General features: G+C 51.1%; 2 protein-coding genes and 2 long non-coding RNA genes across 8 annotated transcripts in view; all 4 read right to left on the bottom strand.

The window, feature by feature from the left end:
- ECI1 (enoyl-CoA delta isomerase 1) overlaps window positions 1-2,704 on the bottom strand; it is a 12,293-nt gene extending 9,589 nt beyond the window's left edge. For both annotated transcript variants that reach the window (XM_032268086.1, XM_032268085.1), the window contains exons 1-2: window positions 2,594-2,704; window positions 2,389-2,502 (exon numbers count right to left, since the gene is read on the bottom strand). In XM_032268086.1, the coding sequence (XP_032123977.1) occupies window positions 2,389-2,502; window positions 2,594-2,645 (166 nt within the window). In that variant the 5' untranslated portion in view covers window positions 2,646-2,704. The remainder of the gene's footprint in view (window positions 1-2,388; window positions 2,503-2,593) is intronic.
- Window positions 2,705-3,865: 1,161 nt separating this feature from the next.
- RNPS1 (RNA binding protein with serine rich domain 1) lies at window positions 3,866-17,949 on the bottom strand. 4 transcript variants are annotated; one of them, XM_032268080.1, is made up of 8 exons: window positions 17,598-17,949; window positions 14,024-14,211; window positions 13,632-13,787; window positions 12,567-12,758; window positions 12,225-12,327; window positions 11,754-11,907; window positions 5,455-5,596; window positions 3,866-4,817 (listed from the first exon to the last, which is right to left on the bottom strand). In XM_032268080.1, exons 2-8 carry the CDS (start codon window positions 14,092-14,094, stop codon window positions 4,718-4,720), a joined length of 918 nt encoding a protein of 305 aa, XP_032123971.1. In that variant the 5' UTR covers window positions 14,095-14,211; window positions 17,598-17,949; the 3' UTR covers window positions 3,866-4,717. The 4 variants fall into 4 exon arrangements, with proteins under 4 accessions (XP_032123971.1, XP_032123973.1, XP_032123972.1 ...); XM_032268082.1 differs by lacking the exon at window positions 17,598-17,949 and adding an exon at window positions 17,476-17,597; XM_032268081.1 differs by lacking the exon at window positions 17,598-17,949 and adding an exon at window positions 17,206-17,429.
- LOC116542895 lies at window positions 7,787-8,215 on the bottom strand. Its single transcript, XR_004265402.1, has 2 exons — window positions 8,171-8,215; window positions 7,787-8,132 (listed from the first exon to the last, which is right to left on the bottom strand). It is a non-coding gene; the product is annotated as an uncharacterized LOC116542895 (long non-coding RNA).
- A 3,751-nt stretch (window positions 17,950-21,700) lies between the features above and the next one.
- Window positions 21,701-22,461, bottom strand: part of LOC116542894 — a 2,867-nt gene continuing 2,106 nt past the window's right edge. The window contains exon 2 of the long non-coding RNA XR_004265401.1: window positions 21,701-22,107. This is a non-coding gene — a long non-coding RNA (uncharacterized LOC116542894). The remainder of the gene's footprint in view (window positions 22,108-22,461) is intronic.

The raw sequence follows: 22,461 nt of genomic DNA, 5'->3' as shown, positions 1-22,461 counted from the left end.
TCTTTTTTTTTTTTTTTTTGAGACGGAGTTTCACTCATGTTACCCAGGCTGGAGTGCAATGGCGCGATCTCGGCTCACCACAACCTCCGCCTCCTGGGTTCAGGCAATTCTCCTGCCTCAGCCTCCTGAGTAGCTGGGATTACAGGCACGCGCCACCATGCCCAGCTAATTTTTTGGTATTTTTAGTAGAGACAGGGTTTCACCATGTTGACCAGGATGGTCTCGATCTCTTGACCTCGTGATCCACCCGCCTCGGCCTCCCAAAGTGCTGGGATTACAGGCTTGAGCCACCGCGCCCGGCCAAAAAAAGATTTTTTCTTTAAGATGGGTTTCATCATGATGGCCAGGCTGGTCTTGAACTCCTGACCTCAGGTGATCCACCCACCTCGGCCTCCCAAAGTGCTAGGATTACAGGCGTGAGCCACCACGGCTGGCCCTAAAATTTTTTTTACTGAAAAGAAATAGAGACAGGGTTTTACCATGTTGGCCAGGATGGTCTTGAACTCCTGACCTCGTGATCCGCCCGCCTCGGCCTCCGAAACTGCTGGGATTACAGGCATGAGCCACCGCGCCCCGCCAGACAAGGAGTCTTGCTCTGTCGCCCAGGCTGGAGTGCAGCAGCACAATCTTGGCTCACTGCAACCTCCGTCTCCTGGGTTGAAGCCATTCTTCTGCCTCAGCCTCCCGAGAAGCTGGGATTACAGATGCGAGCCACCTTGCCCAACTAACTTTTTTTTTTTTGAGACAGAGTCTTGATCTGTCGCCAGGCTGGAGTGCAGTGGCACGATCTTGGCTCACTGCAACCTCCGCCTCCCAGGTTCAAGCAAGTCTCCTGCCTTAGCCTCCTGAGCAGCTGAGACTACAGGCGCATGCCACCATGTCCAGCTAATTTTTATATTTTAGTAGAGACGGGGTTTCACCATGTTGGCCAGGATGGTCTTAATCTTTTTTTTTTTTTTTTTACATACATGTGCATATGTCTTTATAACATACCAATTTATAAGCCTTTCGGTACATACCAGTAATGGGATTGCCGGGTCAAATTGTATTTCTAGTTCTAGGTCCTTGAGGAATCACCGCACTGTCTTCCACAATGGTTGAACTAATTTACACCCCCACCAGCAGTGTAAAAGTGTTTCTATTTCTCCACATCCTCTCCAGCATCTGTTATCTCCAGATTTTTTAATGATTGCCATTCTAACTGACATGAGATCTCAATGTGGTTTTGATTTCCATTTCTCTAATGACCAGTGATGATAAGCATTTTTCATGTTTGTTGGCTGCATAAATGTCTTCTTTTGAGAAGTGTCTATTCATATCCTTCACCCACTTTTTGATTTTTTTTTTTCTTGTAAATTTGTTTAGGTTCTTTGTAGATTCTGGATATTAGTCCTTTGTCAAGTGGATAGATTGCAAATACTTTTTCCCATTCAGTTGGTTGCTGGTTCACTCTAACGATTGTTTCTTTCGGTGTGTAAAAGCTCTTAAGTTTAATTAGATCCCATTTGTCTATTTTGGCTTTTGTTGCCATTGCTTTTGGTGTTTTTTTTTTATTTTTTTATTTTTTTTTGAGACGGAGTTTCATTCATGTTACCCAGGCTGGAGTGCAATGGCGCGATCTCGGCTCACTGCAACCTCCGCCTCCTGGGTTCAGGCAATTCTCCTGCCTCAGCCTCCTTATTTTTTTATTTTTTTTAAAGACGGGGTTTCACCATGTTGGTCAGGCTGGTCTTGAACTCCCGACCTCAGGTGATCCGCCCACCTTGGCCTCCAAAGTGCTTGGATTACAGGCATGAACCACCACGCCCGGCCAGCTTTTGATGTGTTAGTTATGAAGTCACTGCCTATGCTTATGTCCTGAATGGCATTGCCAAGTCAGGGCACAGCCCTGAGTTTGAGGGGGTTGGGGAAGGCAGGGGCTGTGACCTATTTGCGGAGGGGGAGGGCCCCTGTGGAAAGGCCGAGGCCTGCACCGTGAGGCCCGGGGTCAGCATGTCCTGGAAGCGGAGCTGCGGTGCCCTCAGCTGGGCCTCCTGCCTGGACGGAGCGCGCAGGCTTCTCTTTCAAAAGCGCCTTTCCTATCCCTTCTGGTGGGTTTTACTAAGGGTTCTGATGGTGGGTACGAGGTTCTGTGAACCAACATCATTTTATTCCAAAATATTCCAATTCTTTTCCACTTCCAATTGAACAGCTTAGGTAACATATCATATCCCCGCCAACTTTAGAAAGAGAAACTTCTACCTCACGACGAACGAACCCAGGTAGAGCAACAACGTTCTGCTTAGAAACTGAGCGTCGATAGACGCGGTTCTCCGACACCGCCCCGCGAACGCGGACCCACGCGGGTCCCAGCCCCGTGCCCGCCCTCCCTCGGCGCCGCCCGCTCACCTGGGACTGCGTCCGGCTCCACCAGCACCCGCTGGCTCCCGAAGCGCCGCGCGCCGTCCCCGCCGCCGGCCGCCCGCTCCGTCAGCCCGAGGGCCGCGCCCTGGAGCCGGGACCCTGGGAAAGCAGCGTGGAGGAGCCCGTTAGTCCCCGGCCGCAGCTGGGGCCCGACCTCCACCCCGACCCCCGCCCGCCCCGGGTCTCGCACCCGCACGGAGCAAGAAGCGCGCCGGGACTCGCAGAGCAGCCGCCAGCGCCATCTTGAACGGAACGCGCCAGGCGCGAGTCGCGGGCCTAGTGAGAATGGGCCGGAGTTCACCCCGGGACCAGGCCCCGCCCCGTTCCCGGAGTCTGGTTACTGCCTCCACCTCCGGGTCGAGGCCGCCGCCCGCCGGGTTCGTCCCTTCGTCCCAGGCAGCCGCACGCTTCCGGGGCAGGCACCGGGCTCTGGGCTAGGGCCGCCCTGCAGGAAGGCGCAGGGAGAAGCCGGCCCTCTGCAGACGCAGCCACGACCCACGCGGCGCCAGGGCAGGCTCTTCTCCAGCGCGGGGCACTGTAGGCAGGAGGCTGCCGGTGCTCAGGTGAGCTCGAGCTCTTGGCCAGGCACAGCTACCGCAGCACCGGCATTGGAAAGGCGATCAGAGCACCGAGCCCCACTCGGGGGAGAGGAGGTGGGGGAGCGTGAGGGAGGTCAGGGGTGCCTGGGGTGAGCCCGGCGGTCAGAACAGGCCACCTGGCCTTGCCCAGCACATGGGCAAATGCACAAAGGCTGAACCGCAGTGGCACCTCTTAAATTTTTATTTGCAGAGAAATGCCGAAGGGTAAGAACAGAGTCTGTTCCCGCTGGGCCATGAGCGGGGGCTGGGGAGTGGGCCTTTGCACTGTTTGGTGTGGAGTCTTGGTCCGACCACTGGGAGCACCGGGCAGTGAGGTCCCAGCAGTGTTTGGTGGTCTCAACTTTGGTTCTTAAGATGTTAAGCATTTAAGATTCTTCCTTGTGTCTCAAACCAATTTCTGAGGTGGAGAAATGGCCACTTAATGGAGGAGGAAGCAAGCCTGGCATGGCGACATATGCCTGTAATCCCAGTGACTCAGGACCAGCTGGGCAACACAGCAACACCCCGTTGCTACAAAAAATTTACCACACACATACACACGTTCGCTCTCTGCATGTTTCTGGTCAGGAAGAAACTGCAGCTTCCGAGATGGTAAAAACCAGCTTGGGCAACACAGTGAGACACTCTCAACACACACACACTCTCTCTCTCCATGTTTCTGGTCAGGTAGAAATTCCAGCTTCAGAGAAGTTAATAATAACACCTCCTTCTCCTGTTTGTCCACCATAGGAGCAACTTAATACCCACAGCACACAAACCCTAGGTTCTCCTGCCTGAAGGCACTGGAGGTGCCACTGTGGATAATGAGTAACAGAAAGCTATAAGGGGGCGAGGGAACAGTGAGAAGGCAGTGAGCCCAGTACTAGACCTGCATTCCAATCCTGCATTTATTTAACACAATTCTTCCACTCTACACAACAAAGTACAAACACAATGTCATCTAAAATGCTACAAAGTTTTAAAACTCAAACAAATTTTATAGTACTGACTGTACAATAAAAGCAAAAAAAAAAAAAAAAAAGAAAAAAAAAAAAAAAAGCAATGTACATGTTGCCAAGGTAACCTGAAGGGCAGGCACAACTGGGGCTGCATGGTGACCCAGCAAAGCTGGCTCTCAACTCACTCATCAGTTTCACAGTAGGGCGATGGGGTGGGCTGTGTGCATGAGTGCACGGACAGAGAACCATGCACAGCAACTACCGTGGGTGAGAGGCCCTCCAGGGGTGTGTGACCCTGGAAGTCAGAGAGGCCTTGAGAGGCCAGGCCTAACAGGGTTGGCAGCTGCACTAAAGTAAAGCCCAGGACAGCTCCCTTTCCAAAAGGACACTGTACAGCAACAGCAAGGGCAAGGCCTGGCCACCATCCCTGGTCACCAGGGAAGGGAAATATGTGCTCCCAGGCAGGCAGGGTCACCCCCCCCCACCCCCCCAAGAGCCTCACTCATCCCTGGTGGCTCTGTCACTGAACTGACTCTCAGAAACTGAAAACGGGTGACCTTTCTAGCCAGAAACTCGGAGGGCATCTTGGCAGGCACAACACACACCAACAGCACTTCGGCAGCCAGAGCCCAGCCGGCAGAAGAGTGCTGCCTGCTGCCTGCAATGCCTGCCCAAGTGAGGGGTTTGCTTTCCTACTGATCTTCCTTTGGCTAGAAAAGTGACAAAACTGAGCTGGGTGGGGTATAAGTTACAGGGGTGAGAGATTCAGTGGCCTGCTTAACGGGAGGAGTTGGAACTGGAGCGGCTCCTGTGGCGGCGGCGGCCTGGGGAGCGTGATCGCCGGCGCACAGGGGACCTGCGCCTTGGGGAGCGGGATCTGCAGGAAGAGGAGAAAGCACATCAGAAGAGTTCAGACTGTAGGGGCAAGGTGGCTTCTTTCCGGGCAATTCTCCATAGTTTTACTTTTTAGTACAAGAAGCTGGGACAGGTCCCAACTGATGGGCCTGCCCCTGAGCTCTTGGCAACGGGGGCTCCTGAGACCCAAGGCAGAAGCCCAGGCTTTCTTCCTCTTGCCCAAAGGCTGAAAGCATAGCTCACCACTGGCAAGAGAAGGCCAAACTGTGGCCTTTGGCAAGGGATTACCACCCCCACCTCCCACCAACTCCTCTGACACCCAACTTTCTCCTCTCCTAGCCCTTCTTGTTAGCTCGGAAAAAAGTGGGCCTTCACCTGGACTCACAGGTCTAACGGTCTACTGGGAAGGCCACGTCACGCCATGTCACTGCTCAGACTTATAAAGCTGTGTTGGTGCACGCTAGGGCCTCTCCTGCTGTTGCTCACTGCAGCCATGACCCTCCTGCTTTCCCCATGAGCTCTGACGGGCTACTACTCTCTGCCACCCCTAACCCACACAGCAGTGGAAGGCAGGCAGGGCTGAATAAAGGGTCCCAAAGTCACTGTGGTCACATGAGGTTTGTGGCCTGATCAGTTCACTGAAACTACAAATTGTTTACCTTCTCCTCATCCGTGGGGGAGACCTGCGCCACATGGGTGGTGGTGGCAGCATTCTCCTGGGAGGGCTGAATCGCCTGGGGGGTGGTCTAGGCCAGGGTGCCAGCACAGCGGTGGCAGTGATCTCCTGGCCATCAATTTGTCCTGTTGAAAAAGAGAGCAAGTCATAAAATATCTAGCAAGCATTTACCCTAGACAAAGCATGCCACAGTGAACAGACAGGCCTGGTGGGACAATGACAATGTAAGATAATCACAGAAATAACATCATGAGTAACATTTCATGAAGAAAGGAGTCATGACGTAAAAGGAGATACCGATCTCGTGTCAAGGCATCCTCCCACATCAAAAGTTACGCAAGTCAAGAGCTCAAGAATGTATTGAAGGCCAGGTGCAGTGGCTCATCCCTGTAATCCCAGCACTTTGAAAGGCCAAGGCGGGCAGATCACAAGGTCAGGAGTTCCACACCAGCCAATATGGTGAAACCCCTTCTCTACTAAAAATTCAAAAAATTAGCGAGGTGTCGTGGTGCACGCCTGTAACTGCAGCTACTTGGGAGGCTGAGAATGTCTTGAACCTGGGGTGGAGGTTGCACTGAGCTGAGATCACACCTCTGCACTCCAGCCTGGGCAACAGAGTGAGAGAGCTCATCTCAAAAAAAAAAAAAAAAAAAAAAAAAAAAGGGGCGGGGGGGGGGGGGGGAAGAAAAAGTGCTGAAATCCACTAGGTGGAACAGAAGGGATATATGTCTTGCCCTGCGCTGTGAAGGACCCACAGTGCTGTGAGAGAGGGCAGTAGCGAGAGCAAGTGACAGGCAAACAGAAGGCCCGAGGGTCAAGGTGGGGTCTCCTGGCAGGGCCATGCCGATGGTATCCGCATTTGCGCTTCCTTCTCATACAAAGGGAAGCTGGGTCTGGGGCCAAGAGAAGAGGGAGACCTGTTAGGAGGGCTCTGTGGCACTGAGGGGCATGAATCAACATCAAATGAAATGGTAGGAAAGGGAAAGGATTTAGGAGTAACTGGGAAGTAAAGTTGCCAGAGCTTGGTGGTGGACAGGATGGAGGTGGTGAGGGACAGTCAAGATGAGCTTCCATTCATGGAGAGGTGGGGCCCCAGTGGGGAGCAGCATGAAGGAAGTTTCAGGAAATACTGAGGACTCTGTGTTTGGAAACAAGCAGTCTGAGAGAGGTGGCTCGCTGCATGTGGATGGCACTGAAACACAAGCCATGTGCGTGCAATGGGGTGGTAAGAAGTGAGGAGAGGCAGTGTGGGACAGGGGCTCCCGGGAGAGAGGAAAGGAAATGGAGGTGCAAACCCAGGAACCCCAGGGGAGCATGTGCCCCAACCTCAAGAACTGTCTGGTAGCTGGGGATATCGGGTGCCCAAGCCCAGCCCCTTCTATGCCCTAAAGGGTAAAGGGCTCTTTTGTTTTCTCAACTCCTCCCTTCAAGGCACCTTCAAAGTGCATGGGGACTAACTTGGGCACATGGATATGTATTCAGAACGCACTTAAGAGGTTTAACTTCAGTAAACTCAGCCTAAGTTAGCCCAAATTAGGGATTTCACAGCACTGACTCTAGAATAATGAAGAAAAATCTGTCTCTGTCTAGCTACCAGTAAAGGCCAACCCCTTCTCATTTTCTCTTGGACACAGCGTGGACTCACTCCATTCAATGACAGTATGGGGACACACACAAAAATCCTACCAGAATCTTAATAAAAGCTGGAATATCTATAATCATGCCCACCCAGAAGGTACCCGGGTCTCCTTTGTTTTTAGCTCAGCAAGTGCTCAGACTGTCAAATAGCGAATAATCAGCAGACTCCAAAGCAAAGGAGTGACTCACAAGGCCAAAAGCTGATGTGAATACAAAGAGCCCCTAACCCATTTCAGAAGGACTTAAGTAACTTGAAAGAGAAGTTATTCAAGTATCGAGAAAACTTTCCTGATGTCTGAACTCTACCAGAGCTCAAAGGCAATTACTGAAAAAAACAGTTAAGCTATTTATAAAGTTTTTAACAGGGCCTCAGAGGATGCAAGGTTCTGGGGCACGCATACCCCGCTCTCTACCAGGCCTGGTGACCCAGATGGCAGAGTGGGCTGACTGTTTTCAGTGCCAGCCGCCTTGGTCACTCAGCAGCAGGGAGCAGAGAAGAGATGACTCCACATTCCTCAAAATGCTGACTTCATAAAGTGAAAATCTGCCACCCAAAACTATTCACAAGGGTCCACGTGCTTTTAAAACCATTCTGCCCGATATAAACAGCTAAAAGTGTTATGAGTGGTTTTAAGACATAAGTGTTTGAGAAATAAATTCAGTAAATCCAGTCACTCAGCAAAATAGTAAAAAAGCTGAAATACTGGCAAACTTCTGATTCTCAGAAATGATTAAAGGAAATATTCCCATATAAAAAGCCAAGTGTATTCTATGTAAGAAACCTGTAGTTGATCCTTAAGCTTTTAACAGATTGGAAACTCCCTAAAATGTTAATCTATGCGTATTTGCTATTTTTTTTTTTTTCTTCAAGAACAGTGTTCCTTTGAACTGGAGCTGGAAGAAAAAAAAAAAGGTGTTCCTAAAACATATTTTTGGTAATCATACAACCAAGTAAGAAATGGAATCCTGAAAGAGCTTCCGGGACTCAGAAGTGCAGCCCAGGCCGGGCACAGTGGCTCACACCTGAAATCCCAGCACTTTGGGAGGCCTGGGCAGATTACCTGAAGTCAGCAGTTCCAGACCAGCCTAGCCAACATGGTGAAACCCTGTCTCTACTAAAAGTATAAAAATTAGCTAAGCATGGTGGCACCTGCCTATAATCCCAGCTACTCAGGAGGCTGAGGCAGGAAAATGGCTTGAACCTAGAAGGCAAAGGCAGAAGTGAGCCAAGATTGCACCAATGTACTCCAGCCTGGTCAACACACACCCATACCCACACACAGAAATGTAAATGGCTTGAACCTGGGACGCAAAGGCAGAAGTGAGCCAAGATTGCACCAATGTACTCCGGCCTGGTCAAAACACACACACACACGCGAAACTGGGCTTATTTGGTACCAGTAATCATACAGGAAGCAATGCCAAATATAAAATGGGGTTTGGCTTTGTTGGGGCTATATTTGTATAAATGTTATTGGTATGCTCCAAAATCATGTAAAATTCCAAAAATTATAATGTATCTTACTGTACATTATCAGTAATGACTGTAATTGTATTAAATTATCATTGTGTCACAGAGGTAACAAATTTCCTCATCAACTGTGTCTTCAACTATGGCTACCCTAAAACTTTTTCTCAACTATAAACAATTGTCTCCTTTTAATCCTCTTTAAAAGGATTAAAAACTACAATGAGGTGGCTCATACCTGAAATTCCGGAACTTTGGGAGGCCGAGGCAAGCAGATCACGAGGTCACGAGATCGAGACCATCCTAGCCAACATGGTGAAACCCCATCTTTACTAAAAATACAAATAGCTGGGCATGGTGGTGCGTGCCTGTAGTCCCAGCTACTTGGGAGGCCAAGGCAGGAGAAATTGCTTAAACTGGGGAGGCGAAGGCTGCAGAAAGCTAAGATCCTGTCACTGTGCTGCACTCCAGTCTGGGAGACAGAGTGAGACTCCGTTTCAAAAAAAAACGCTCTAAGAGGTGGCTGAAATACTTTGGAGATTGGGACATCAGAATAAAGAAAAAACGTTCAGGACGGTTAAAGAGCTAAAATGTCTATTAATATCAAGCAGGACAGAAATTAACTGCATAAACTGAACTAATAGGAGACTGAAGTTATCTAACTTTTTGCTTAAAATGCTGCTAATCCTTTGTTTTGCTTTACAAAGTTAATAAAATTATTAACAGCTTTTAACAATTAAATAAAGTATACTCCTATGTATGAACAAAACTTGGAACATACTTGTTTCTCTCTACCTAATTTCTTCAGAATTTGGAAACGATCTGTGTGTTTTTTGAGACCGAGTCTCACTCTGTCACCCAGGCTGGAAGGCATAATCTTGGTTCACTGCAATGTCTGCCTCCTGGGTTCAAGCGATTCTCCTGCTTCATCCTCCCAAGTAGCTGGAACTATAGGAATGTGCCACTACGCCTGGCTAATTTTTGTATTTTTAGCAGAGATGGGGTTTCACCATGTTGGTCAGGCTGGTCTCAAACTCCTGACCTCAGGTGATCCACCCCGCCCGGCCTATTTGTATGTATTCTTAATTTATGGTAGTATAGTTATTTGCTTAAGTACAATATAAATTTGTTTTCTTTTGTAACAGAACAGAAATAAAAAACTGGTTATCTGCGGTGAGCAGAGATTGTGCCATTGCACTCCTGCCTGGGCAACAAGAGTGAAACTCCGTCTCCAAAAAAAAAAAAAAAAAAAAAAAAAAAACCAACAAAACACCCCAACTGGTTATTTTACCAAGGCTTTAATGGAATGGTATGCTCTCCTTTAAGGAATCCAACTTAACCAATAAAGCCTTTAAAAAACTGGCCTCATATTCTGTGTACAGTTCCTGGACAGGGTTCCTAATCTGTGTAAAAAAATGTCACTTTCTAACAGGCCCAAAACCCCATTATCTTGGAGCTTCAAGACAAGAGGAATTGCCGGGCGCGGTGGCTCACGCCTGTAATCCCAGCACTTTGGGAGGCCGAGACGGGTGGATCACGAGGTCAAGAGATTGAGACCATCCTGGTCAACATGGTGAAACCCCGTCTCTACTAAAAATACAAAATATTAGCTGGGCATGGTGGCGCATGCCTGTAATCCCAGCTACTCAGGAGGCTGAGGCAGGAGAATTGCCTGAACCCAGGAGGCGGAGGTTGTGCGGTGAGCCGAGATCGCGCCATTGCACTCCAGCCTGGGAAGAGCGAAACTCCGTCTCAAAAAAAAAAAAAAAAAAAAAAAAAGAGAGAAGAGGAATTTACCCAACTCCTAAGTATTTAATGGTACATATCCATAGCTGGGCTTGAGTTTAAAAAGGTATTACCTCAGATTCCTTCTATGGAATGAACTTCCATCAAAGTCCCTTTAAAAGGCCTACATAAAAAATTATTTTTCTTGCTGCACTATATACAAATAATTAGGCTAAGTATAATAAAGCAAACCAGTCCTACCACAATTTGTCTTTTAATAAAAATGGGAAGCTTAAAAAAAAAAAAGCTTCAAAAACAGTAGTATACCAAAATGTTTCCAATTTTTTCCTTTTTCTATTCCTTTTTCCTAATTAGAAATCACTGAAACCCAAGCTGTGCTTTCCTAAAGCCCTATAAACTGAAGACTAAACTTCTGAAGAAAACAGCAGCAACCTACTTATGTGTGTTGCTTGTTGCAGATGATTATGTTTCAGCAAGTGCTGTCTCTAAGCCCCCAAAACAGAAAAGTGCTACTGGGAACAAATCGACCTCTTCCACTCCGGCACCATCTTCAGTGCCAGATAACAACAAACCTCTCTCAGCAGGAAACAGCCAGGAAAGATGACAGTGCCCCATCTCCCTATGATTCTCATGATAAATAAATACACAAGCATGATAAAACATTACATGCAAATTGACAGTGGGGACTGTGGCAGGCCAGGTCTCCCCAACACAGGCCTCCATAACAACTGTTTTAGTACTGACTGAGTAGTTAAGTTAAATTAAAAGCCAGTGCCCTTATACAAAGGCTAGGATGTAAGAAAGTCCACCACAAGTTTTGCCTAGGCCTTTCCTGGGTCTTAAAACAATAAAATAATGAAGATATTCTTAACACGACTCGTTTAGGATTAAACAAGTTTCACTGGAGTCTAAAAAAACTCCCCAAACCTCTGTGATTTTAGCATAAGTCAAAGGAAGGGTTATTACTCCAGCACCTAAACCTATTTAAATTAAATTAAGTAAATTTACTGAGGCTCCAGAGGAAGGTCTCCAAGACTCAAACCTTAGTCATAGATTACAAGAAGTTAATCACTTACATCTTTAGATAAATGCACACTTATGCACAGACGTATAACTTAAAAAGTATATAAACTCTGAAAAACTTTGTAATTTTAAGTTGGTCTGGCAGTAATTTCCAGGCCTTCTCTATGCAACTGTTGCAGAAATAAAAACTCTCTTCCTCCTCAGTCATCTGCATCTCATTACCAGGCCATGAGAAATAGCGGCCCAATCCTCAGTTTGGCCCAGAAACAACTGCACTCCAGCCTGGGCGATAAGAATGAAACTCCGTCTCAAACAAACAAACAAAAATAAGTGCAGTCCAGTTGGAAATCAAGTCTCTAGGGGTGGTGGGTCTCTGAGTGGTCAGGGTATGTGGCAGGGTCACCCACCTCCGTCCATGTGCTTCAGCGCCTTTTCAGCTTCATCTGGATTCTCAAACTCTACGTATGCATAGCCTTTGGACAGATGGGGATGCATCCTTTCCACCGGCATGTCAATCATTTTAATTTTCCCATACGTGGAAAATATCTCCATGATGTGATCCTAGAGGGAAAGAAGGGTCACTTGAACTCCCAGCTTCCAGTTAGCCATGTCAGATGCAAAGAAAGTTCACCACATCATGACTAAAACTTTGGCAGGGTAAAACAATCCATCCAATGAGCACCAGTGTCATTCTGGTATACATCTCCTAGACACGTGTATTAATGGTCCACTAAGAGAACTAATCAGTGCTGTACGCAAAGCAGGTACCACCACCCCAGTCCTCCAAAAGATTATATTCTATTAATTACAGATTTACCTGCCGGCACAGGCCTGCCTGTCCACAACCATGGCCCACCAGAGAGATCCATGATCCTTACCTTGGTCACATTCCTGGTGAGTCTCCCAATGTGCACTTTGGTGGGCTTAGGGGATGGGCTCCGCCTCTTCCTCTCCTTTTCATCTCTTTTAGGTGGTTTGGATCTGATTCAGAAAACAGAACACCAGAAACAATTTCTGTCAAGTCAAAATGTATTAGATTCGTTTTCGGCAGGCCTTATCAGATTGTATGACACTTTTCCTAAGGAAGTTCACGTACATAATTCCTGTCTCAGAAATCCTATCAAGGCAGAAAGACTCCTTTGGGGTCACTTTTATAACCCCAATGGTAAATCTCTAGCTCCCATCTTGCAATCTTTAGCTCTCAGGCATGGGGAACTCACTTGGAGCGGGAGCGCCTTCTATTGTCGTGTCTGCGCCGAGAAGGACTTGGAGAGCCGGAGGAGCTGCTGGAGCTGGAGCTGCGGGAGGTGCTAGAGCTTCCTGAGCGGCTGGATGCTGAGGAAGAGCTGGAGCCACTGCTTGAGCCAGTGCTGGTGCTGGAGCCTGAGCTGGAGGTCGAGCTGGACCGAGACCTGAGGGCAAGATAAGGGGTCACAACTACCACACGCCAAGTCTCACAGTACAGATGCCTCCTCCAAGTCTGTTGTGCTCCCCCCAGGAGGAAACTGCTGTTCAGTTATCTCCAGGCTTCACTGCTTTCCCTAGTGTGGAAAACATCACTCCCATCCCATCCCATTGCCCAGCAAACCAGAGCCCTAGGTGTCACACTGTGCAGGGAACAGGACAGAGGTGATGGGCTGCTTTCTACCCATAGAGAAGCCTTTCCTGCTGGGAGGTAAAGGAGTCTAGCAAAAGTCAGAACTGCCAACTCAGGCTGGGAAGGGAGCTGCTGGCTGATGCTGACTCAAGCTCAGTTGTCTTTTCTTTTGAGACACGGTCTCACTGTCACCCAGGCTGCAGTACAATGGCATGATCTCCGTACGCTGCAGCTTCAACCTCATGGAATCAAGCCAGCCTTCCGACTCAGCCTCCTGAGTAGCTGGCAGTACAGGTGTGGGCCACCATGCCTGGCTAATTTTGTTTATTTCCCTCAAACTCCTGGGCTCAAGCTATCCTCTTGCCTCCGCCTCCCAAACAGCTGGGACTACAGATGCATGCCACCATACGCAAGTAATTATAAAAACGTAGAGACAAAATCTTGTTTTGTTGCCCAGGCTGGTCTTGAACTCCAGGCCTCAAGCAGTCCTCCTGTCTGGGCCTCCCAAAGTGTTGGGATTACAGGAATGATCCACTGGGCCTGGCCAATCTGCCATAAAGTAGGGTTTCTACTAACAATCAGAGGATGTGATTTATTTGTAAATAATCAAGAAAACTGGAGTCATCTGTGGGGAGTGAGGGTGTGGCTGTGGCACAGGTCCCTCCAGGCTCCAGGCTAGCGCGCCCACCTGGTACTGCTGCTACCACTGGAAGCACTGCGCCTCTTTCGGGTTTTGTCTCTGCCGCGATCCTTCTCACTTGACTCCTTGGTGGCCCCTTTATCTTTTGAACGATCCTTGGACTTCTCATCTGAGCGGTCTTTGCGTTTGGTAGGAGAAGGAGCCCTGGATGGTGAGGAAGAGTGTGAGACTGTGTGCTGCTCTGACCAAACCCAAATAGCACAACCCAAAAAAGGGGATCAGCAGGGCCACAGAGATCCCAGGTGATCACAGAGCAAAGTGGTCTGTGGCTCAGAACACTCACTGCAGAATGCACAACATTCTCAACCTTCCCCTTTATGCGGGTCCCTAGCAGTAAGCACCCCCAAAGTAGCACTAGAAAAATCTTACAGAAGGATTACCTAGTGCTGGACTTTTTATTATTTTCTTTGACTCCTAGCAAGCTCTTCTTTTTCACTCCTGATAAATCCATTCTCCCCTTCTGAGGTGTTCAAAGCAGCAATGACGGCCTCACTTATCTGAACTCTCACTTCTAACTGGATTCTGAGAAACGATCCCTAATTGATTGCAATTTACGCCAAAGAGCAGCCTAATAACAAGATAAAAGGATTTAAAGAGTGAACGAATTGGCAAGGCAGCAAGTCTACTTTGCAGTCAAAAGCTGAGCATACAAGAAGGCAGCAAGGGAGCACAGTAAGCAGTGTGTGTCCACACAACCAGGAACACATGGGGACAGTACCCACATACTCATGGAGGTGTCTCTACCCCCCTACAGGAGGCAAAGGCAAAACTGTCACCCCAGTTTATCTTTTTTCTTTTTTTTTAAAAGAGACAGGGTTTCACTATGTTGGCCAGGCTGGTCTCAAACTCCTGACCTCGTGATCCACCCGCCTTGGCCTCCCAAAGTGCTGGGATTACGGGCACAAGCCACCTCTACCAGCCAGTTTATCTTTCTTAAAAAAATGGAGGAGATGGTGGGGCCCATCACTGTCATTTTACAGGCTGAACAATTTAGTTTTCACCCACAAGTTTCATGAGCTCCCTGCAGTCTTTTGAAAATGCCATGGCACCACATTCACGTGCAGAACAGGGAAACACCTAACTCAAGGGTGGTCTCCAGACAGGATTGGACCTCCTGTTTTATTGCAGCAATTTCCTTTTGGGATACACTGGATAATACAACTGGAAGCAAAAACCATTTCAAAAGTGACTAGTACCAGCATCAAAACACTTAATACCCATATGCAAACAGATAAAATGTACTACATGAACATTTAAAAAGCAGAGGAACTTTAAAAAGTAGTTATTGCAAACACTGTACTTTAGTAATATGCACATTGAGCGTGTAGGGGAAAACACTTGCAAGCCTGCAATTTACTTCAAATATAGCAGAAATGTAACATAAACTTTTAAGTGTGTTTTTTTTTTTTTTTTGAGAGGGAGTCACCAGGCTGGAGTACACTGGCACGATCTCAGCTCACTGCAACCTCTGTCTCCTGGGTATAGGTGATTCTTCTGCCTCAGCTTCCTGAGTAGCTGGGACTAATGGTGTATGCCACTACGCCTGGCTAATTTTTGTATTTTTGGTAGAGAGAGGGTTTCACCATACTGGCCAGCCTGGTCTCCAACTCCTGACTTCATGATCAGCCCACCTTGGCCTCCCAAAAGTGCTGTGATTACAGGCATAAGCCACCGCACCCGGCCCTCAAGTGGTCTTTTGTATAATTCAACCTTCCTATGTGCTTAAATTTTTCAAAAATAAGATGTTGGAGAAAAAAAGTTGGCACTGAAGTTGCGTGAGACTACCTACCATGTAAGTTTAGCAAAATGCCTGGACTGCAGCATGTGCTCTAATAATGGTAACAAATTACTCAAAAACAAACTACTAATAAGTTATGGGCTCTATTTTAGAGGAACTGCTGCCTTCAGTATTTCCAGCCAGGTCTGCACAAACTGCATGAGTTTCTAAGTGAAGCTCTCAGGATGTGAGTCTCAGCTACTTCTGTCTCACCTTCTCCAACAGCCTGTACGTAAGCAGGGCACAGCACACTAATGGGGTCCTGGTTTCCCCATGCAGAAATGCCAGGGGTGCTTCAAAACAGTGCTGAAAACATGTTCTGACCCAAGAAAGAAGAGCACCTGGCTTTGAGCTGTCAAATGAGCCATGGAGGGCCAAAGATCACCTTTGATGCTCTTGTCCAGGGCATGTTTTGTTTCAGAACAGTAAGGTTCTGCAGACACCCAGCAGGCAGTGCCTGGTATGGCTGGTGTCCTTGGACAACCAGTGAGTATCAGAGTATAATTCCCAGTCTGGAGCCAGAAGGCCTGGGTTTGATTTGAAATTTTACTGTGTAATTTTGAACAGGTCACTTATCCTTTCTCAAGTTTCTCATCATCAATATGGTGACAACTAGAATTCCAACCTTATAGTTATCCAGGGCATTAATCAAAGGCTCAATAAATGTTAGAAGTAAGGTTTGCATCTTCACGTCCAGAGGCTCCTTCCCCCCACAGACACATGTCTCCAAAGTCACAAGTAATTTCTGAACTCTCAGCAGGGTTCCTGCACCCACCCACCTTAGGATCATCTGCAGCAGCACTGTCCAATAGAAACAGTGTGAGGAGCCACAAGCAGAATCTCAAATTCCTTAGTAGCCACGTCACAAAAATGGGTGAAATCAATTTTTAACATTTGACACACATCCAAAATATTTTTCCAACAAATAATCAACATAAAAATCTAAAGGTTTACTTTTTTTTTTTCCAGAGTAAGTCTTCTAAATCTGGTGGGTGTTTTAACATCTCAGTTTTGATTAGCTGCTGTATTTCAACATGCTCAGTAGCCACATGTGGCCAATGGCTACTTCACTGGACAGTGCAGATCTAGAGTGGAGGTCACACCCGCATATTCCAGCCCCACCCCCCAGTCCTAAAGATCTGCCCAAATGTACTTTGTGAAACCAAACACCGCTACTTTGATTCGCTTTGTGAAATCAAAGTGCACCATTCTTAAGCACTCTAAGAACCACTGAGAAAGCGGACGCTTTGCTGGGTGCGGTCGAATGCTAGAAAGCAAAGGTTGAGGTTCTCTGTTCACACAAGTTCAGGTACCGGCTCAGGACCTCGGTTACCTCCCCCATCCTCCGGAAAGGTGCGCGTCCAACAGCCAGAGAGAGGAGAGAACAATTAGTTAAATCTCGAGGAGGGCTTTTCGGCACAAATCTTCAGAGCACCTTCCCCACTTAAAAGTACATTTCAGGCACAGTTCATGCGAAATCAAGACAAAAAGCCTACTCCACGTTTCTCCTCCATCAACCTTAACTTTCCCGTATCCACCCCTCTGGAGTAACCCATCAAACTGAGCTAGGCCACCGTGCTCGGTCCATAGTGGGCCATATCCCCCAGGCCTAGCGCCGAGAGTTGCACACGGGAGCCCGGGAAACGTTCGCGGAGTGCATGTTTGCATTAATGCCTCGGAAGGGGGGATCGGCCAGCCTGCCACTGTATCCCACAAAGAAACTCCGCGCCCGCCGGCACCGGCCCGACACGCCGACCTCGCCGCTCCCCGTCCGCGTTCACTCACAACTCCCTCGTCCAGGCGCCGGGCCGCGAGCGCTTCTAGGGCAGGGCCTGGCGTTGGGGGCCTGGGTCTCCGGCCCAGCAGGAGGGCCCCAAGGGCGGAGGCCGCGCTCCCCGCTGCTCAGAGTCCCACGGGCCTGGTTGGGCCGCCGCCGAGCGGACGAAGCAGAGGCGCCCTTCCGTCTGCCGCGGCCCCGACCACTTCCGGGCCACGGCCACGACACCTCCCACCCCGCCCACTGCGGGCCACACTCTTTCTTTTCAGAGTCCGCACCGCGCCGCCAGGCTGCCGCCGCACTGCGGAGCTGGGGAGTGGGCCACCTTCACGATGTTTCCTGCCGGGCCTGACGGGCAGCCCCCAAACCTCGGATGCGGTCGGATTCCACCCCAACTTACATCTTCCCGCCGCCGACACCTCCTCCTGCTTTTCTCAGCCGCTCAAGCCGGCTCCGCTCTGACGTCAGAGTTAAGGAGCGGGAAGACGGTGCCGTCCGGCGCGCAGCGATGACGTAAACGCCTGGGCCAATGGGCGCGAGCGGTGAAGTGTTAAAGAGTCAAGGCAGTGTGTGTGAGCAGCGTTGGAGCCTTCGCGGTGTCTTCCCGCCGGAAATGTCTCTGTGACTGACCCGGCCGGTTGCACGCTTGCTGGAGCGGGCACAGGGGTAGCCTGCTGAGGCTGGGAGGGCCGCGCGATGACCAAGGCTCCTCCTCTGGCGCTGAGAGGGTTAACGCGGCCGTGCCCGGTCCCTTTCCTTGCGCGGATGCACTGGGCCCGCCTAGGCCTACCTGGCCCCTAACACCGGCCGTGGACACCTGACGCTGGGCTCCGGGCCCGGCTGTGCCGCCGCGGCGGGGTAGTCGTACAAGAAAGGCGCGCAGGCTCCACGGCGTTGCTTGGCGCGACGTGGGGACCCGCAGGCTGGAGGCAGCTCGGAGAGATGGGCTGGGGCAGGGCGTGCGTTCGTGTGGTCAAAACCTACTGGTGGCGTTTGGGGTGCCCGCGTGGACGCGGCCTCCACGCAGGTGGAGCTCCACCGGGTGGGCGCGGCAGGTGGGCAATGTGGGCAGGAAGACCGACGAGCTGGAGGGTAGGAGATGGGGTGCAAAGGGGGGCGTCTAGGGGTGGTGACCCTGCCGCTGAGACCCGAGTGGAAGGGTGCGTCTGACGGGGGAACAGCAGGGGCCGAGCTTCTCTGGAAGCAGGGAAGGGCCCGCGCGAGCTTCGCGGCGGCAGCACGGAGCTTGTGAACTGCGCAGCGCCGCGGCTTCATTCAGCTGCGGGTGCACGGTCCGGCCAGGGAGAGCCCAGAGGTGGCGGCGCCTCTGGCTGGGACATAGGAGGGGGTGACGCTGTAGGGGCCCAGGCCCAGGCGCAGACCCAGGCGGGAGGCTCCGCACCAGCGCCCCAGACTGAGGGGCAGGTTTTGTTCACTGCTGCGCCTGGCAGGCAGTCGTTGCCCTGTGATTTGTGGAGGGATTGACCGTGCACTCAGCTTCGGACTTTGAACAGCTTCGTGGCAGCAAGGATGGGAGAAGGGAACAGATCCAAGCAGATCTTTGGGAGGAGAGAACCAGCATGACTTGGAGACTTTAGATGTCGGAGCAAAGGTGCAGGGTGCAGCTTGGTGACCTGGAGTGAGTGGGTGGATGGAGATAGTGAGGACGTGGTCTGCTATCATTGCCCTGTTTCCTGTGTGGGAAGCTAGTTCCTGCTGACTTCCTGGCTAGACTGACTCCCTCTGGCCCTGTGCAAGGGTCAGGTGTGCCCTTGACCCTTCACTCTGGGCTAAGGGATGTCCAAGGAGTTGGGGACAAAGGCTGCTGGGAGGAGGAGCCACCTCCTGGGTCCACTGCTCTAAGTCACCAGTGTGTTCCTGTGGGTGGAGGTTGGCAGGCCCATCAGTCTGGTTTGGGTACCCCTGTTGGATTTGGGTTTGATGACATGTAAGTTAGATTCTCTGCATTACTGTCACACCTGCTGTGGCCAGGCACCGAGGGGTACGTGAACAGAGGGGCAGACCCTCTCTGCTGAAGGGGCCCCAGAGTCAGTGTTGGGGAAGGGGGCAGTCTCGGTGCCTCAGGCAGGCAGCTGGTAGAGTTCTCTGAGGTGGCAATGAAGTCCAGTGGTCAGAGAAGTGCTGGTGCTGAAGGGCCCAAACCCAGAGCCCATGCCCAGCGCCTCACTGACACCTGACAGGGAGAGACAGCCTGGTGACCCCACATGACATGGGTTTGGGGAGACACAGCACCAGCTGGGCTGACAGCACTCCCCCTACTGGTTTTTAATGCTCTGCAGTAATTGCATTTGGCCTTCGAATAAGCTTTCACACATTTTATATTAAATCTAAGAGTATAATTATTCAGACACTTATGAATTTAATCAAATTTGTTTCTAAATATTACTGATTTTTGTTATGAAATGTGCCATCAGTTGTTGAGCTTTGCAAATTGAGCATCTTGGCTTTTGCCATTTTGAGGATCAGCAGAAGCATGTTTGGAAGAAATGTGAGAAAATAAAACTCGGGAGCCCACCGGACCCTACCCTTCTGGGAGCTCAGCCCCAGAGCTAAGCTGCTGAGGGCATGGAGGCTGAGGGCAGTGGAACTGGGGCCTCTGGAGCCTCAGGGGCCCTGGTTTGCTGGAGAGGGCGGGCAGGGCTTCGTGGACAGGGCGTTCGGCAGTGGCCAGAGCCCTGCAGTGCGGGGCACAGGCTTCCCGTGGGCTCTGGTCACAGCTCTGAGCCCCTCCCCTTGCCTTCCCAGAGCTCAGGGTTACCTGCTGACAGTTTGGGGTGGCTCTGTCTTTGAGAGCATGCTCTTGTGAAGGCAGAATGTCCTCCCTGCCCACATCCTCTGCGGCCTGGTGGCTTGTGCAGTGCCTGCTTTCAGAGGCTGGTGGCCTGTGACACTGAGAGTTGTGGATGGGCTGGGTGGTGGTGCAGGTCATGGTGGGTCATGAAGTAGCTTTGGGTGGGTATTGCATTCTCTTGTAAACCACAGCAAGGAAGCCCTTTTACCCTTTACTAAAACCTGGCTCTGTACCAAGGCCACGTGCAGCCCAGTCAGGTGGACAAGGGGTTAACGACTTAATCTGGGGGAGGCATCAGAAGAGGAGCTGTGCCTGCTGAGAGGCGGGTCGCCACAGCCTGGCTCCTGTCTGGAGAGGGTGGGGCCAGGGGAGGTGCTGGCCAAGTCTGTTGGAGTGGCCAGACTGGGTCTGAAAGGGCCTGGCGCTGGTGTGGGGTAAGCTGGTCGGTTGGGATAGTATGTGGTTCATTGAGGCCTCCCTGGCTCCAGGTTTGCATGTCTGAGGAGTGGGTATCATCAGGGCCTGCAGCCCCTCCAGCAGGCACATCTGGAGTCTCCTATGGTTGGGAGCCTGTGCTCATCACAAGCTCAAAGCTCCTCCATTTCTGCCATGAGGAAGTCAAGGATGGTGACCGTGAGCTGCCTGGGATGTGAGCTGCCAGAGACTGGGGTGCCTTGCAGGGCCTGGGAGGCTGGGCCCATGGCTGGATGAGCCTTGGTAAGGCTGTGGTATTGCCTGGGCCAGGCGGACCCAGGCGCAGCTGCGGCTGGTCCATGTGGAGCTCCCCTGAGCCCGAGGCATCTGACACCAGTATCTGTGGGGTGTGGGCCTGGCCCCAGGAGCGGGGCCTGGGCAGCCCCGTGTGTTGAGGAAGGAAGGCAGGGCCCCCGCTCCCCGGGCCTGACCCCACTGCTTCAGCCCCCTGCTGCCTGCTGGCAGCCTAGCCTCAAGAGCCCATCAGGTGAGGAGGGAACCCTGCCTGTCCCACCCCATCCTATCTCCCAGAGGAGGCCTTGCCCCATGTAGGCAGCCTCCAGCCCTCCCACCCTGAGCCACCTCTTGTGGGGTGGCCAGAGCATGCCCAGGGATGTCTCTGTTCAGGGAGGGGTGAGCAGCTGAAGTGACTCCAGTGCTGGGAGTCACTTAATGGCTCTGGCCATTAGCGCAGCTGGGCAGGGTCTGGACAGCACAGGTGGCACCATCATCCATGCAGACTGGTCCATGTGGGAGTGGGGGGCTCAGAGGGCCCAGCTGACCTATGCCATGAACACGGCGCCTGCCTGAAGGGGAGCTGAACAGCAGCTGGGTCGGTGCATTACCTGGCGGGGCAGCAGACTGCACCTGCCCTGGCTGGGGTTCAAGCCCCGGCTGGCCTGGTGGAGTCCCCTCTCTGTGTCTCCCACGCACTGGCCTTGCAGGTGTCAGGGGCCTTGAGGCGGACCTGCGGTCTCCACCACAGCCACAGAGGGTGAGGCCTGTGTCCTCACAGAGGTGATCCTCCACCCCTACCCCTACCCTGTTTGTGGCAGCAGTGTCCCCCGGAGCTGGTGAGACCCCCTCGCCTCACTCAGGAAGCCCCCCAGACACCAGGCAGAAGTGGCCATACTCCAGGGCCTGTGTCCACGTGCCCCACAGAGTGCTCTGGCCAGTTGACTGCAGGAACTGAGAAAAGCAAAAAGCAAGCAGGATAGTTCCCTGCTGGACACATTTCTATTGCAGATCTTTAATACAGGACTCCAGGGGTAGCCAAAGTCACCTGAGTCCTGGAGACTATGGGCTCAGTCTCTAAAAACAGCCAGCAAGACCAAGATGGGGAATCCAGCAAGATGCAGTAAGCCAAGGTCATAGGTGGGTCCAGGCACAGCAGGGAGCTGCCTGGGGGTGTCACATGCTGGTTGGAAGCCACCGTACACACCCTAGCTCAGCCTGAACTTGAGCACTTCCTTGAACACAGAGGTGACCCCTAGGAGAGAGGCGTGAACCAAGATGACGGAGCAGCAGATGGAGCCTGCCTCCCTGAGACCTCAGGCTTCTCAGCCCTGGACTGCCTCCTCCTGCCTACATGGCTGAGAAATAAACTTGTTTAAACCACTGTGACCTTGGGTTTTCTTTTTTTTTTTTTTTTTGAGACGGAGTTTCGCTCTTGTTACCCAGGCTGGAGTGCAATGGCGCGATCTCGGCTCACCGCAACCTCCGCCTCCTGGGTTCAGGCAATTCTCCTGCCTCAGCCTCCTGAGTAGCTGGGATTACAGGCACGTGCCACCATGCCCAGCTAATTTTTTGTAGTTTTAGTAGAGACGGGGTTTCACCATGTTGACCAGGATGGTCTCGATCTATTGACCTCGTGATCCACCCGCCTCAGCCTCCCAAAGTGCTGGGATTACAGGCTTGAGCCACCGCGCCCAGCCTGACCTTGGGTTTTCTGATACCTGCAGCAAGCCTGTTCCTGTGG

The sequence above is a fragment of the Sapajus apella genome, unplaced genomic scaffold, assembly GCF_009761245.1.
Source record: "Sapajus apella isolate SASKATOON/1434 unplaced genomic scaffold, GSC_monkey_1.0 scaffold175, whole genome shotgun sequence".
NCBI lineage: Eukaryota > Metazoa > Chordata > Mammalia > Primates > Cebidae > Sapajus > Sapajus apella.
Note: the sequence above shows the minus strand (reverse complement) of the source record. Positions and strands in the feature narration are given on the sequence as shown.

What these genes read in the sequence shown, in the direction of transcription:
- RNPS1 (XM_032268080.1), bottom strand. Translation starts at nt 14,094, where the DNA reads ATGGATTTATCAGGAGTGAAAAAGAAGAGCTTGCTAGGAGTCAAAGAA. An exon ending in TCACCAGGAATGTGACCAAG is followed by an intron (nt 11,908 to 12,224) that starts GTAAGGATCATG and finishes CTTTCCCTCTAG; the next exon opens with GATCACATCATGGAGATATT. An exon ending in GCTGAAGCACATGGACGGAG is followed by an intron (nt 5,597 to 11,753) that starts GTGGGTGACCCT and finishes CTTTTTCAACAG; the next exon opens with GACAAATTGATGGCCAGGAG.